Genomic DNA, 17,294 nt, shown 5'->3' with positions numbered 1-17,294 from the left:
CAGAGGGTCGCCATCAGTGGCACAGAGTTAACCTGGAGGCCTGGGAAAAGTGGTGATCCCCAGGGATTGGTACTGGGTCCAGTTTTGTTCAATATTTTTGTCAATATCCTTGATGAGGGGATTGAGAGTACCTTCAGCAAGTTTGCTGATGATACAAAACTGGGGGGGGGGTAGGGTGGGGGGGGTTGGCTGACATCCCATCAGGCTGTGCAGCCATCCAACATGACCTGGACAGGCTGAGAGCTGGGTGCAGGCAAACCTCATAAAGTTCAAGAAGGACAAGTACAGGGTCCTACATCTGGGGAGGAATAACAGCAGGCACCAATACAGGTTAGGGACTGCCCTGCTGGAAAGCAGCTCCACAGAGAAAGACCTTGGAGTGATGGTGGACAGCAAGTTCTCCATGGAACAACAATGTGCTCTTGTGGCCAAGAAAGCCAATGGGATCCTGGGATGTATCAAGAAAGGTGTGTCCAGCAGGGCTAGGGAAGTTCTACATCTCTACTCTGCCCTGCTGAGACCACACCTGGAATATGGTGTCCAGTTTTGGGCTCCCCAGTTCAAGAGAGACAGAGACCTGCTGGAGAGAATCCAACAGAGAGCCACCAGGATGATTAGGGGACTTGAGCATCTCCCCTATGAAGAGAGACTGAGAGCCCTGGGGCTATTTAGTCTTGAGAAGACTGAGAAGGGGTCTCATTAATGTGTATAAATATCTGAGGGGTGGGTGTCAAGTGGAGGGGGCCAGGCTCTTTTTGGTGGTTCACAGTGGTAAGACAAGGAACAATGGGTTCAAACTTGAACATAGAAGATTGCACTTCAGCATGAGGAGAAACTTCTTTACAGTGAGGGTGATGAAATACTGGAACAGGCTCCTCAAGGGGGTTGTGGAGTCTCCTTCTCTGGAGATTTTCAAAACCCATCTGGATGCATTGCTGTGCAGACCACCATAAGTGATCCTGCTTTGGCAGGGGGGTTGGACCTGATGATCTCTTGAGGTCCCTTCCAGCTTCTGATATACTGTGATACCGTGAATTTTTCCCCACAGTAATGACACATTACATCAAATTTAACTAGCATTATTTATAAGTTATTTAAACTATCAGGGTTAAAACAGGTATTATGCATGATTTTCTGAACTTACTGTGCTAAGTTTCCCATTTTTATCTACTAAAAATAAAATAAAAATCAAGCAACGTGAATAAGGCACCCTTTCTCATTACAAACTTAAGGAAGAAACTTTCTTCATGGATACCCACTTCCTTGCAACATTTTCTAATTAATATGTACATATATCTTATATAGACAATTGTATTGGCAAAACAATTAAAGCGTCTTAATTTGAAGGTAACAAAAGTGTCACTATGCACAAAGACCTACAGACAAGAAGAGAGTACTTAAGTCACAATGATTAAGGCGGCAGCAAGTAAATCCCTCAGCTAGCTGTGAAGCTGCCATTAAAGGATAAATGTAACATCTACCGGGGCTGCACTAAACCTCAGAAGGAAATACTGCACACCTCTGCCTGATCCATTAGCTCACCCTCCACTCCTGGGAGGCTATAAGGGTCCAGCTGGGAGAGATGATTATTTTCTGGTGCCCTAACTAAAAAGACAAGTGAACAAAATGACTTATTAAATAGTCCTTTGGAGAATTCAGTCAGCAACAGGTAGCTAATTGAGAAGGTCACAAAGCTTTCTCATATTACTATAATAGTAAACACCTCAAAACAGAACATCTCATCAAGATATTTCACTACTACATTCCTCAAAGAACAGACAATTTTGCCCCTTAGCTGTCAAAACCACACCTCAATGTATTGCTGTTTCCAAGTAAGCTCACCTGTAAACAATTCTAATGAACTGCATGTTGTAGAAATAACTATTACAGACTTTTGTAGCTACACTTGCACTCTTGCATTTACCAGGAACTCAAGATTCAATTGTCAAAGTAAAATGGAGGGCATACTGACATCAGGATTCAAGTTACCTTTAAAAAAAAAAAAAAAAAACCTCATCATGAAAATTCCTTTATTTCAATGAGAGAACTTTGAGTGACCAAGATTAAACAGAAAAATTTCTGTATCTCAGCTCTTCACGACAAATGGGACATCATCAACTCAAATCATAGAATCACAGAACACTGAAGGTTGGAAGAGACCTTTGGAGATCATCTTGTCCTACCCCTCTGCTAAAGCAGGGTCACCCAGAACAGGCTGCACAGGATTGCAGTATCTAGGTGGGAACTGAAAGTCTGCAGAGAAGGAGACTCCACAGCCTCTCTAGGCAGTCTGTTCCAGTGTTCTGCCACCCTCACAGGAAAGAAGTTTTTCCTTGTGTTTAACTGGAACCTCCTGTGTTCCAGTTTGTGCCCACTGACCTTTGTCCGATCACTGGACACCACTAAAAAAAGAGTCTGGCCCCATCTTCTTGCCCCCCGTTCTTTAGATAATATACAAACACCTGATATATCTAAAAATAGAAATAAATTTGCCTGCTGGATTATACTTGAAAACATTACCTATGCTTGTCTTGATCTAGGAGACACTCAGGAAGGATGCTTACAAAATTGGAACAAGAACAGTATTTTTCATTAAAAAAAAAAATTAATGTTCAGAATCCCACAAAACCTGCTGCCCCAGCTTGAGAGAAGAGAAACCAAAGGATGCATCTTTGCTTTTGCTGAACCTATCCCATAGAGACCATAACAATGCAAGAAGCCCAGCATCCTCAGAAACAAGAAGACTCATATCTAGATTGCTAGAAAGAGCATTTATTAATAATAAATTTTATCTTATGGGACAAACGCACATGTTTTAACATAATGACACTGAAAAAATTCTCTTGCCACAGATAAAACCTAGCTATGTAATGAAGTAAGAGGAGTGTTCAAGGATTGCAGAAACATGAAGGTATCATTTTGGCACCAGAAAGTAACTTTCCATGAGCTCAGAACGATAAAAAGTATTCCGTTCATACACAAAGTAATTCAAGCATCCATCTAGATAACTTGGTAAAACCATTTCTTACTGTGAAAATCAGAGTACTGCCCAGTCTGTCCATCCAAAACACATAGGACAAGAAGAAAACCAGTGAGATACTATAGAATAAAATTCTTCAAGTTGTACTGACTCTGTAACACTGGCAGAGAAAGGGCAATTGCTAAGCCAATCTAATTCCTGAGAAGAGTTGTGAAGAACTTGATACACTGACTTTCTTTTTTCAGAAAGAACACTGAATTGTGGAATACAGATATATATTAAAAAAATATAACTGAGTGACAAATATTAAAGTTATCTAAAGCTTTTTGAGGATATTTAATACAGTTTGTGACTTATTAAATAACAAGTTGTATAGAATGATGTATCTGTGGTATCAGATGTTTGGTTAAGAAGCAAGCACACCACTTCCATGTTAATTCATGAATGTGCAGAGTGAAAGCATTTCAAAAAATATTCAGAGTGAATTGAAGAAATGGACTTTTTAAAAAAAATCTGTTTTCTCGCAGTCTCACTCTCTCCCAAATACTGTTGTCCAACCAAATATGAAGAAGGGGTTCCTGTTACAGAGATTAATTTCCAGAAATAAAAACTAGAGGCTGAGAAGTAAAAATAGTGCTTCAAGGAGGAAAAGCAGGAAGAGTTCACAAAGATCTACACCAGCCACAGCACACACTGACTTTGTCCAGGTAGCAGGAAGAAGCAGAGAAAGGGAAGATAAAGGACAGGATGATCCAGGAGAATTTAGGAATCCATGTTGCAAGGAACATCAGGGCCAGGAACTAGAATGAGGACTCTATCAGCTGGAGGAAACAGGAGATACTTGGAAGCCACAGGTCCCATGGAGAGGAACTGCAGATGCTGTAGGGGACTGGGAGTTACTATTGGGGAAAAGATCTGGGAGACACAGAACAAGCTACAGAAATCTGACTTAATTAGCTCATCACTCACAGAGCAGTTTATTTTCTGTTTTGAAATGTCAAAAAGAAAACTGCAAATTTTCTAGAACAGGGTTTGTTTTTACCAAAACTAATGGGTAAAATCCCACATATACTCTCTGAAGTCAAAATCATTCACACCGTTCTCCACTTAACTAAGCCTTAAACTCTCTTCTCTCTCTTTTGCTTCTCAGATTACATCACTCATGCTTATTCCACTATTCATAGTTATTGCCCTCCAAGCTCTCTAGAACTTGAACTATAAAGCTTTCTACTAGGCTAATACTTGTCTGTGCATACTTAAAAAGCTTTTGGGAAACTTAAACCTCAAAAAAACCTACTGCCATATTTTTGGCCAGTCCCTTCACATGCCAAATCATGGCTGCAACATATGCAAATGTAGCTTAAGGGATGAGTTTACTACCATTTTTTGCTGTGGGTTTTTTGTGGGGTTTGTTTTGGTTTGTTTTAAAATCGGAAACCTGAAATATTTAATTGAAGCACAAATGTCAAGTTGCAAGACCAGGAAAAATAATTCAGAGGAAGGAGAGCTCTTAATGTGCAACTGGTAGTTTAACTACTGCTTTGCTAGAAGTTCACATTTCCCACCAACCAGAAAATGTTGGCAAGATGCATGCTCTGCTACGAGCAACATCTTGTTTGTGTGCAATTATGAAGAAATTTTAAGATTCAATTCTCACTTCCCTTCTTTTACCTAAGCAAGAAGTTTCTTGAAAAAGCAAAAACACAAAAACCAGGCAGTTGAAAATAAAGCATGATGTACAAATGAGAGTCTATGCTTTCTTTCAATACTGTGTTGCTATCTTTCAATTTACAGGTAGCCTGAGCCTACTATGACCATCTAAAATCAGACAGAACTAGCAAGCTTCTTAAACTTTTAGATTCCTTCATGTGTCAATTTTCTGTAATACTTCCTAAATAATATTATTTTGCATTTCTAAAGGGGAAAAAAAGGAAAACTAAACTAAACCCAAAGTATTTCATTTCATTTGCACATGGAAATACCTTAATGGTTTGATTTCAGAATGCCTATGAGCAAGGTAAAGCAGTTATTCCATTGACTATTACAATATTCAGCACCACGGTATTTTAATATTCTTTGTCAAAATAGGCCCAGTGTATTACACACAATCAGAATTTTCTGAAAACTCATGTTACAGTACATATCTGAGTAGTAGATTCAAATACAAAACATTTGTACATATTCCTAAAGGAGAATGTCTCATATCTCAGGGCAGAACACCACAAGAAATTTGAAAAAAACCAAAACTTGAAACTTTTTTTCCTTTATAATATAATGAAATATTAATGCTGCTTCATTGAGTTCAAGTTTACTTTTTCACAGAATGGAATTTTCCCTTTTGTAGGGAAAAAAAATTATTTGCAATGAAAAGCTAATTTCAAGCACAGAAACAAAATAGCAATTAAAGAAGTTGTTTGCTTAGGTTGTTTAACATCACCAGATATTACCTCCCATTTCTTTCCAGTTGATGGAAGTTATACTTTACTTGCATAAATATTTTGCATAAACTTTTACAAGCTATATGCAGTATTCAGTTCCTAATCATAGTATTTATTCACTGTTGGTATATTCTTGTCTTTTGACAAAACTCAATTACATAACTGCGTTGGTTCTTAGGACAAGACACAGTAGCACCTCCCCTGTGCCATGGAACAGCAGCTGAATTTTAAAAAAACAAAACAAAACAAACAACAAAGCACAAAACAAAGCTCTCTGCCTTAAATCTGCAGAAGCCTCCTGATATACATTGTGATGCAAAGAAAGAAAAGAGAGTAGGGGACGGAAATCACACACACCAAGCCCCCCTCCCTTCAATTTTTAATGTTAATGCCAGGAAGAAATTATTTCTGTTGCTGGTAGAGTAAAATACAGTAAAGCCAGTTTGTTTCTTGGCAAAGATTTGACATGACCACTCTAAAAACATGATACTGTTATACAAATCTAAAGGAACTGTGAAAACAGAGCAATAAGGTTTGTGTATTCAAACTAGTATTAGCTAAAAGGAGAGTACTAATTATTTTAGAAGACTTAGTTATAACTATTATGCATTTTCCTTCCTCTTAATATTAACTTCATACACACGAAAAAAAAAATCATACACATGAAAAGGTCAAAGTTCAAAATCAAAACACTATCAGATAGTAGAAGAGTAAAGTTACCAAGGCAGAAGTCATATCAGTCACAAAAGAGATTGACACTGGCCAATGTGACTAGATAACATCATTTACTGGTTTATGTGTAATAATGGTGGTACTACAGTTAAACTTGGGTGGACAAGATACATTAAGATTAGAAAGCGTCAATGACTACTTTTCCCTTCCTGACAAACTTCTAAATCTAGGTGAGAAAAAAGTTCCAAACTTTCAGGAGGGCTTTTTAGCTTTAGCTTTCAAATAAGAGAAAATTATTTTCAAAGGTACAAATGCAAACATTTTTGTCATCTAAGTCTTGAAAATAAAGCTACTCAGTTCTGCTTCTGCTGTCGTTGCTATCAGATCTGACAAATACACAAAATCCTATTCAACACTTCAACGTACTTGTTTAAGATATAGGGTCATCATTATACAAAATCATGTGGGAAACTGAGGCTGAGAAGTGTTATTTGAAATTCCCTATAACCTCGAGACTTCCCAAATCATAAATACTATCCAAACTTAACTAATCACAAAGGTACATTCCCCTTATTTGTCAATCTTCACAGTGCATTTCATAAGTCAAATATTTCTGCTTGTTCCAGTTTTTCCCATGACACTTCAAAACTGCCATCCTTGCCAATTTCCCACTTTCTAAAATGGTGCATGACAATGTCCCCCTCCTTAGAGTTTGTCAGCCAAGCTCAAAATGATCAGAGGGAAAAGACAACTTTAAAAAAAAAAAAGTCAGTAAAAGGCCATGATCTTAGAAACGAAGAACCCCAGCCTCAACATAACACAAGAGTTTTTTCCCTTTTCAACTATACATTTACGTTAATTTTTCCAACTACGTTCCTTACTCCTCGTGTCCTCCCTTTCCCATTTTCTGGTTCATAAAGATTGGCATCTGAACTTCTGCACAGCCAAGAGATTTTATCTTCATTTTATTAGTGGATGCTCACAGAACGCAGTATGCAACAGTAGAGACCTGCCCTTGAGTATACTCATGAAAGGACAGTTGAAGTGTTGAGGAGAGAAGGAAGTAAAGGAAGGGAAGTCACAGGCTTCCTGCTATTACAAGACAAATATAAACATTACAAGGGGCTCTGTTGTGGACAGCACTGCAAAGAGTAGAAATGTGGTTGATATGGGGTCTTCATTATGCTTAAAACGCAACTCTTCCATGCTAAAGATGTGGAACACTGGAAGAATACTGAGGAAGCCATGCTGCCATTATTTATAAAACTGCTGTAGGAAGGTATCAGTTGATAGCACAGACAACTGAAGTCATCCTGCAAGAGCTCAAAGCAGACTAAGCCCTTCCAAAAAAACTCCATCCAGAAAAGCCTGTGCTGGAGACCATGCCTTGCTTCTCCAGTGTTCTGCTCCACATCCCAATGCCACAGGGCTGTTACTTCTCACACACCACCTTCACAGCAGGAATAAAAAAACCGAAATATGTATTTCTGTCTCTAAATCTGCTACAGATTATAAAAGACATATTGAAAAAAACGTAAGCAGTCTTCACTGTAGTTAACTTGGCTAGAATTTTAACCACCTTCCAATTCACCTTAGCATTGTTAACTATTAAGCACGTTAATTACCTGGAACACTTGATTCCATACAGTTCCTCAAATAATTACTTAGCTGAAGAGATCAAGGATTGGAGTCCCAGAGGAGATTCTTCTAGTTTTGTAGAACTACACAGATTTCACCTTGTTAAATGCTACAACAAGTCATCTAAATGCACATGACAACTGTCCCTTCAGCTACTTAGGGGTAGAATCCTAAAACCCAACAAACAGAAAATGTGCACACTCAGTGAAGGAAGCCAGCGCTGTGAGAAGGCCAAATTCACCATGTTGCCCTGAAATCCAGCTGCATGCTTAACGTAACCCCAATCTACAACGCAGAAGTGAAACATTTCAGGAACGCACCACTGCTGCAAATCCCAGAGCATGTCCCAGTCCTTCACCAGCTCTGTAGGCTTTGTGTAACATGGCTCCCAGCTGCACATGAATTTGGGTATGCAACTTGCCAGTGTGTGTGTATTTGTATGTATGTATTACATCTATCCATGTAATGCACCATTCATTACACAGCAGCAGCATTTCTTTAAAAGCATCTGTATGCTTACAAAACTTGTAACTTGTTGGTTCAATGGACTGATACTTTTTAAAGGTGCTAGGCATCCTTGACTTCCACTTTCTTTGTTGAATTTTTTGCTTAGCACCTAATTTTTAGAGTTGTTACATTAAAGTCAACCCAGACAAATCTTTTAAGTCACACAACTCTTTTAAGAGGTCTTCAGTAACAAAAGCAGCCAGCAGCCAAAATCATGGAGACAACCCAGCAGTAGCAGGATGCACGACTGTGCACTTATAAAAAGGACTATGTCTTGGATAAAGAAAATATTCCTTATAAAGAGGAACTAAAAACATGTATTGTCCATGATCCTCAGCTAAACTTTAGCTTGGACGTTCTTACTAAAGAACTAACTATTGAAAGACTAGTGAAAGCTTCCCATAAAGGCAGGAGTCACAAAATAGATGATGCTACTAGAAGCTAGAGGATGAAAATGAGAAAGACAAAACCAGCAATATAATCTAAAAAAAAAAAAACTAAACACAGAATAAGCTCTGAGAGTCCAGCACCTTAATTCAATTAGAAGTAACTGAGCAGATTTTGGTATACAGACATACACACAGACACTTAGAAGTATAAACTAACACGAACAATCTCTTCCTACTCCCTAGCAAGGTTAGATGAAAAGTTAAAAAAAAAAAAAAAAAAAAATCTTTCTCAGACAAAAAAAAAAGAAAATTCCATTTTCCCCATCTTAATATCATTCCATTCGTCACAAATATCAAATAACTGGACAGATTTTAAGCATAAACAAGAAAAGCTTTTAGAAACAATTTAACACAATGATCTGGATAAGCAAACACAACAAAAGAGAGAATAAAATCTGACCTATTACCCAAAAAAACTCACAGCACAGTCTCATTTTGTGAGAAGACAGAAAGAAAAGCCTTACTTCCTCTACAGAAAGAAAATTGCATTCATTTTGCAGAGTAACAGGAGGTATGTTTCAGCAGTATGAATCAATGTGCTATAGCAGAGGTAAATCAGTGTCAGCCATGTTGTGAAAGAAACTGCATTTAAAAATAAAAACACCACAAAACTTAATCCTTAATCAAATCAGCTATACTGAACCTTGGTATAAATTGTTTTATACTGTTAGCTGTTACTTATTACTAGTGCGTGACCTCAAGTTCATGTCTACTAATTTCATCTAAAAATACACATCCAAATTCTAGAAATTGAGAGACAGTATCAAAAAGAAATACACCAAGATATAAAACAACAGCAATGACTACTGTGCAGCACATTGATGTAGGATAAAGTGAAAAAGAGAATCCACTTACTCAGCATTAAATCCATTCACATGCAAGATCCTCATCTGTTTGACTATTGTGCTTTTACCGGATTCACCAGCACCTAGAAAATGAAAGTAAATCAATTTCAGAAGGAAGCAGGAGTGATGAAGACACACACTACAATTTTTTCTTCAGGGTAAAATCGAGAAAGTTGGTTTTCTCAGTGTAAGAGTGAAAAGTGAAAGAAAAAGAAATAATTGCCACTGGAAACTTCAGTTGTAGCTAAAAATAAACGCCCAGCTCAAGTCATGTGTCAGATCTGAATCTTGGATCATTTCACTGTCCATTTTTCCAGTGACAATGTTAAAGCAGATTGCAGGGTCTGGAAGGAAAAAAGGACAACTTCAACATTTTCTAAAGAATGAGGCAGGAAACACCAATTTCTGCTTGCCTTGTCACTACTATGTGATGGAGAGAAAGACTGACAAGTCCATATTAAACTGAAACGTTCTTGCTAGATCCTCAATTTTTTTTGAGTTTGGCTGTGGTTATCATCATCCAGTCAAGAGACCGCAACTTAAATCACAAGAAATAAAATATATGGATACTCATATCTGAAAAACAAAGGCATCCCTTTAAGCCTCCACCCACAAAGCTACAGAAACCTCCTTCTCTGTGTCTTGTAAGCAACCTCCCACCCTCACTATGTGTTCCAAATCAATCACATACACAATGAGAAGTAGACCACTTTTTGTGGCTGCATGCTCTGAAAAGCCCCCCACTCCCCCGCAGCTCTCCTCTGATTCTCTTATATACCTGCAGTACAAGAAAAACACTCCATTTTACCCAAGTTTCCATATGTAGTTGTATGCTATTTCTGTGCTGCTGCATGGATGCCAGTGCACAGGGCAACCCATCTGCCTACAGCACCCGTTTTTCCATACCCGTTAAAAAGACTTGAACGGCAGCAGCATTTAATTGAGCTGCTCCACGCTGCCCGAGCAGTAGCCTTCTATACAAAGCACACATATTTTTGCAAGAGTAGTATCATAACCTGGCAAAATTTAGAAATATTCTCCTTTGCATCTCCTGGCTAATTGTTTATTTGTCTCATTAGCTTATGTCTCAACAACAGAAAACATGTCTGTGGCAGAATGGGCCGAGAGGTACAGTTTGTATTTACAGGATGCCAGGCCTCTGCTAGGACATACTGACAGCACAAGCCTCCATTTTGAGCTTTGTGTTCCAAACTCAATTTTAGCAGTTCTATTTCAAAGTTCATGTTCTGACAAATGCATTCTCCTCCTCTTTCTCCCTTCCTTTCCTTTTCCCTCATGAATTGCTAACACTCCTGCTCCTCTCTCCATAACACCTGCTTGCATGCTTTGCCACCTAAATACCAGAGCATTCTTTTTCCTCTCCTTGCTCAGTAATGTTTAATAAGCAACTACAAAGAGTCTACAGCTCTTTATGAAAGCACCGTTTCTCCCTTGAACTATTATTTTATAACTCACACACTCTGTCTTTTCAGGCATATTTGCACCATGCAATAAAAACAGGTGGCAAAAGTAACCAAGAAAAATTACCTGGGCTTAAGATAAGAGACTGGGTCCTCCTCCCAACTAAGAATGACTCAGGAATAGCACTATGTACTATAGTTGTATTTCCATTCAAAGTAATTCATAACAACATTTCATTTGTAACTCTACATTACATCTTGTATTTATGAGCATTGAGAGTCAAAATCTTCACTTTATTTAGGCCAAGGACAAAAGGAGATGGTTGTCGCATTTGCTACAAACACATAGTCTGATATGGACATACCTGCATTCTCTGGATCAGATACAACACCAATTAGCTAAAATGAAGTACTGCATCTAAATTTCTGAGTAAGTCTATTTCTATATTGGGCCACTCGTTAAGGTCCTATTCTTACCAACAATTACGCACACATTTAAACTTCACCACCAAGGAGAGTTCCATTAAGTTCAGTGAGACTGTGGCACGAGGGAAAACCATGTGTGGAGTGGTGGGGCCTACAAAGAGCAGCACAAACCCATTAGAATATGTAGCAGCTCTTCTTTGTTGGTATTTGAAAATGAAGTGAAAATATTTAAAAATGCTTTCAAAGTACTTTTTTTGAATTTTACACATTTTAAAATAAACATAAGGACATGAACTTTTTTATTTTTCACTAGCAAATTTAGGTTATGGACTGTCCACAATTCATGACAGCCACTGTTAGGACCTTACAGCCATAGCTAAACGTCCATAAATTTTTATTTGCAAGTATCTAAACTATTTTTCAGCCACCAAAACTAAAGAAAACAAAAAGAAAATTCAAGTGAGCCCGTCACATTTCTGTTTTCTGCCTCTTATGAAAGTAACCCATTCAAGAACATGTTTTCTAGCTATCTATGCAATGTTCAGCCTGAAATCTGGAAATTCAAGACATTCCCCAAGAGCTGAGGTCCAAATTATTCTGTTAAAAGATTTCTGTTGGAGTCCTGGCTGACTCCTCAGTGCTGCAGGTGTTGCTATAGTCCCAGTCATTCTTTTTGTTAAGCCCCTATCTTCAAATTAGTGTTTGAAAGGTTTTACTAGCAAGAGCACACTTCCAAATTCACACCCTTCAAAAATTCCTTTTTTCCTCCCAGTTACAGCTGTTTCACACCATAACTGAGTCAGCTCACTGAGGCCTAGCCTGTGCTCCACGCTAAACCCCTGCATAACGTGCACAAGCGGTCTCTTGGCGTGATCAAAACAACTGAGATCTCCTAAGTCCATCTTATTTTAAAGCACTGCTTTACAAAATTTTGAAATAATGAGTCTGACAAACACATTCTTGTTCTCTCCAATAACAATTTTTGGACCTTCCCCTTCCTTGAAGCCAAACCCTACACTTGCAAGCGTATCTCCTCAAAAACGTGACACAGGCAGGTAACACAAACTAACTGCTGAAATAATGCCTGAAACCAAGCTACAAATCTTCTCCTCTCTCCAAACGCGCGATACCTTAATTTAATGGTGCGACAGAATGAAGGCTAAGGAAGCCCGCTGGGGCACGGAGGACGTGCCCGCGACCCGTCCGCTGCCAGCCCGTCCCTGCCGCTGCTACCCCTGCCGTAGGCACGGAGCTCCCCCGTCCCCAACGCCGGCCGCCGTGCTTCCCTCCGGGACCGACATCCTCCCTCCGTTTCCCCCAAACGATTCCTCGACTTCCTCCCTTCCTCTTCCTCCTCTCTCCGGCCTGGCCGCACGTTCCTCTGCACCCTCGCTTCAGCCTCCGCCGAGGGGAGCGCTTCGGGCCGGCCGAGCCCCGGCTGCCCCCGCCGCCGCAGCCCGGCCCCCAGCTCCTGCCAGGCGGTAGTGATCAGCCTTCGCCGCGGCAGCTGCTCCCTGCTCTACACACCCGCGGCAGGCCCGCGGCCCCTGTCAGCGCCCTGCCCTGTTTATCTCCCAGGTTCCCTCTCGGGCCCGACGCTCCCGCGCCCCTCGCCGGCAGCCGGCCCGGCATCCCCGGCCACCTCCTCACACTCGAGGCCCGCTCCCCGCCCCAACCTGTGTGCTCCCTCTGTTCCAGCCGCAGGGCGCTGCCTCTGCGGGCGGAAAGCGGCCCCGAGCCGCAGCTCCGTACCTGCGGGGCCTGCCCCCGACCCCCCGCCCGCGGCGCCCCGGGTGGTGCCCGAGATTTCCCTGCCGCCGTCAGGCCGAGGAGCCCGGCAGCTTCCTCCGGACTGCACCGGCCTCCTCAGCGCCCCCGGGCCCACCACCCCGGCCGCTAGCGGATCCCCGTTACTCTGGCGGGAGCGGGCTCGCTGACCGCCCCTCGCCCCCCCGGGAACGTGTGGGCCCCTGCGGCTCCGCTTCCCCTGGGCCCCACCTCTCCCTTGGGCTTCCCCGTGCCCGGGAAGGCACCGGTGCGTACCCCCCCAAACCCCCGACCTCGGCGGGGAGGGGACGGCCGCCAGCCCCCGGCCCGGTGCCCCGGCGCTGTGCTGCCCGCGGCCCCCTTACCCAGCAGGAGGAGCCGGTGCGTGGCCCTATAGACCTGCTTGTCCTTCTGCAGCTGCTTCTCGATCTTCTTGTTGGCCTCCCGCTGCGCCTTCTCCTCGTTGCGCTGATCCTCCGTCTTGCTGTTCCCTAAACAGCCCATCTTGGGGAGGGGGAGGCAGGGGACGCGGGGCGAGGGGACGGGAGGCGGCCGGGGCTGCCGGGGGGAGGGAGGGAGGCACTCTCCCGGGCTCCCTTCTTCTTCTTCCTCCTCCTCCTCCTCCTCCCCCCGCTACTCGCTGCTGTGGCGGCCGCTGCCCAGAGCCAGAGACATGGAGAGAGCCGAGCCCGAAGCCAGCCAAGGGGGGGCCGATGGCGATGACTTTGCTGCTGCTCTGCCGGGCCTCCTCCCCGGCAGCTGCAGCTGCTTCTCCTCCCCCGCCCCCCCGCTCAGCCCCGCGCCGATCCCCTCAGCGCACCTTTCCCGGGAGGGGTGGCGGCAGGGCGCGATGCGGAGCGATCCGCGGGGATCTCCGCGGACCCGCCGGGCCGCCGGCTCCTCTAGAGGGAACAGAAATGCCACCCCTTCGGCGCCGCACGCACAGGAACAAATCCAGCTTCAGTGCCACCCCCCCCAAAAAATAATAATCCTCTTTAGATCCAAAGGCACGGGCTCCGGGCGCGGAAACCTCCCCAAATCCTCGGCGGGGAGGATCGGGAAACGTCTCTTCCTCGCCTCTCCCCCCGCGCCGACGGGCAGAAGCGTCGAGGGGGTCACGCCAACCGCGGCTCTCAGCGGAGGTCGGGTCCCCTTCCCTTGCTGGCCGCCGCTGCTCCTCGCCCTCTGACCGCCGCGGGTCCTTCCTCCCTCACCGAGGCGGGGGGATCCAATCCGAGCCCCCTCCCTCTTTTATCTTTCCTTTTCTTTTTTTCCCCCCCTCTCTCCTGGCTGCTGTTTTTTCACATCAGGTTTCCAGGCGGCTGAATCCTCTCGGCTTCTCCAGCGAGCGGGAGAGAAAAAAAATTAATTTAGAAAAGCCTGTTGGGTCTCTCCCCCCGAGCGAAACCTGTCCCTCAAGGGAGATTTTCCCCCCGTCTTATTTTTCCTGCTCTCTCCCGCATTTCTTTCTTTTTTTTTTTCTTTTCTTTTTTTCCCCTTCTCTTTTTTTTTTTTTTTTCCCTCCCCTCTCCCTATTGAACTGCACCGAGGCGGCGGAGCGGCGGGGTGGGGCAAGCAGGCCCACACTGAACCCTGGGAGCGGGGCCGCTCACATGACAGCCCGCGTCAGCCCGCTCCGCTGCCGGCGCCCTCTTCGAACCAGCCCCGCCGTCGCTCCCGCCCCGCGCCACTCCGCACCACTCCGCACCAGCGGCTACTGCCGCGCAGAGAGCCTGGGGACGGCTTAGGAGGAGCACCACCCCAGATCCCCTCGGACAGTCAGCCAGGGGATGCTGCAGTCGCTCCGGCAGCGAGTGGCTCTCAGGAAGGGCTTTTCGTGACGAAAGCGACCCAGAAAAATATTTGCAGGAATTTGGGGTTTAGTTAGCAGAATTCTAAATTAATTTTAACGGAGGCGTGCCCGGATACTTTATACTATGCTTGGATATAACTACTGCAAAAGTTATTGCACTAAGTATGTATGTATATATACATTTTCTCAAGATGAACTCTGAATATCTGTCTATAGAATGGACCTGCAGAGGCTGATAAGCATAAATTAATTTTTACCAAGGCAAACATTTCCTGATCTGGGCAGCTCCCTTGCATCCACCTCACACCCATGCAATGCCTCTTCAGGGCTCCAGCCAGGGACAGGGTTGAACAGGAGGAAACAAGCCACAAAGTCATGCTGGGTGGACCCAGAATATACAACTTGATGCATGCAGTTGCTTCTATGTCTGCTTTCACCAGCTATCTAGCTTTCATGCATGCTTATCACACACCTCTGGAAAACAAAGATTGGTGCTTTGCTCTTTGTAAAAACCCAGTTCCCTAAAATACATGGGTAGTTTACTGCCCTGTGATGAGTGAAATGGCCTTTACCATACATAAATTATTTATTCTCATTTGCAACATTCAATTATCTGTCCCACTACTCCCATGAATGCACCTTTTTATGTCATCCGGTTACTATATTTAGAACCACCTACAGTAAAATAATTATGTGAAGAGAGCAAACAACCAGAAGGTCACAGTTAGTGTCATCAGATACATCTGTTCAGCTGCCCCTGCTGAAAGATGGGTGGACCTCAGCAGGGACAGGAAACATCGCCACCAAATCTTGGGTCTTTGAGGAGTTACTGGTGCCTTCACTCTATTCTTAAATGACACAGCCTTGGGGTACGCAGAGCCTAAAAGATTTGAATCAGTGGAGAGACTCTTACTGACTTCCTGAGGTGCTGGTTTAGGCCTAGGCACTTTTGAAAGGTCTTACAAAAGACTTGGCTCAGATATGCCCAGATTCTTCCAAAGCAAAGACTATAATAATTTCTTGTATCTTTTATATGTCTTATTTATTTGTGTTGTTTCTATGTAATTCAAATACATTTCAACTGTGGCATTTACAAGGCATAAAAGACTCAATAAAGCAGAATTCAGACTGAAAAGTATAAAACCTCATAGTACTTTTATGGTCACAGGTATGAAGAGAACGCAGAAACACCAGCAGGGAAAATCTACCCCAGTCTCCAGCTTTGCTTCCCTTCAGGTCCCAGCTGTGGGTAGAATAGAGCACATGACAGGCTCCAAACATGAAGAAATATACAAAGATGATAAAAACTACTGCTTGAAGATATACAAAAGGATAAAACCTTGATGATCAATGTGTGGTGTTAGTGTAGAGAAAGGAGAGTGATAAGTATGCAAAGCATCCACAACAAGGGAGTCACTGCTGTGTAAATGCCCTTGTCCAGCAGCACACACACATCCCTGTCCCAAACGCAAACTGGGATGGGCTCAGCGAGGTTAAACTCTAACAGCCATCAGCCAGCGTGTTGAGCACTTGAATTGCTGCCTTCCTGGTATATGCACCCTGTGCTCTGTCTCTAGGTTGAGCAAAGCATGAGGTAGTTGAAAAGAGAAAACACACTCAGCTAATTCACAAAACTTGCAGTTACAACAGAATTAAGAATTAGCTCGTTTTACAAGTGTCATTAATGCATCAGAAAGTGTCAAAGTGTCAAAAGCTGCAGAAAACAAAGAGAAAACTCCCAAACTGTTAAGCCTATCAGCAATTAGAATTTTTTTAATCTTTCTAAAGTACAGAAGAACATAAGACATAAGGCAGCAACCTTACTTCACAAACCCACCAAACTGCCATGATTTTTTCTAGTGCTGACTTGATTAGGAGAGCATTTATTTGAAAAGCGAATGCACCAACACGTTAGCTGTTCTAATTATTTTACTTGTTAAAACAATATAAAGATACTGAGGTGTCTTTAGAATAAGCCTTGTTTCTTATTGGAACCAGTTGCATTAGCTTCCATCTTGTAAAAAATCTGTGAACCCCACTTCCCAGAACTCCTGCCATCAGAAGGGTAAGTGGAGGCAAAATCTGACCCCTACTCACCATAAAATTAAAGCTCACTTCCAAAGAACTTGGAGTCTTAAGAACAAGTAAATGCAAAGATAAAATAGATATATATATATATGACTATAGTGCCTTTGCGATAGAAGTCTATTCGAGAGTTGAAAATACTCAAAAGAGAGTGTTGAAGGATGCTGCTGCATTTTAAGCAGAAATAGGCAAGATAACATGAGTGTGTAAATGAGATGTTAGAAAGAGACATTAGAAGAGTGGAATAGACACG

General features: G+C 42.8%; 1 protein-coding gene across 3 annotated transcripts in view; it reads right to left on the bottom strand.

Annotated features, from left to right (window-relative positions):
• The window catches only part of GNAS (GNAS complex locus), a 143,999-nt gene that overhangs the window by 77,967 nt on the left and 48,738 nt on the right, over nt 1–17,294 (bottom strand). For 2 of the 3 annotated variants that reach the window (XM_054392030.1, XM_054392029.1), the window contains exons 1-2: nt 13,509–13,647; nt 9,540–9,612 (exon numbers count right to left, since the gene is read on the bottom strand). In XM_054392030.1, coding sequence (XP_054248005.1) covers nt 9,540–9,612; nt 13,509–13,647 — 212 coding nt within the window. Of the gene's footprint in view, nt 1–9,539; nt 9,613–13,508; nt 13,648–17,294 lie in introns of those variants that run through there. The other variant, XM_054392028.1, reaches the window with a different exon arrangement.

This window comes from Indicator indicator, chromosome 24 (assembly GCF_027791375.1).
Source record: "Indicator indicator isolate 239-I01 chromosome 24, UM_Iind_1.1, whole genome shotgun sequence".
Taxonomy (NCBI): Eukaryota; Metazoa; Chordata; class Aves; order Piciformes; family Indicatoridae; genus Indicator; species Indicator indicator.
Note: the sequence above shows the minus strand (reverse complement) of the source record. Positions and strands in the feature narration are given on the sequence as shown.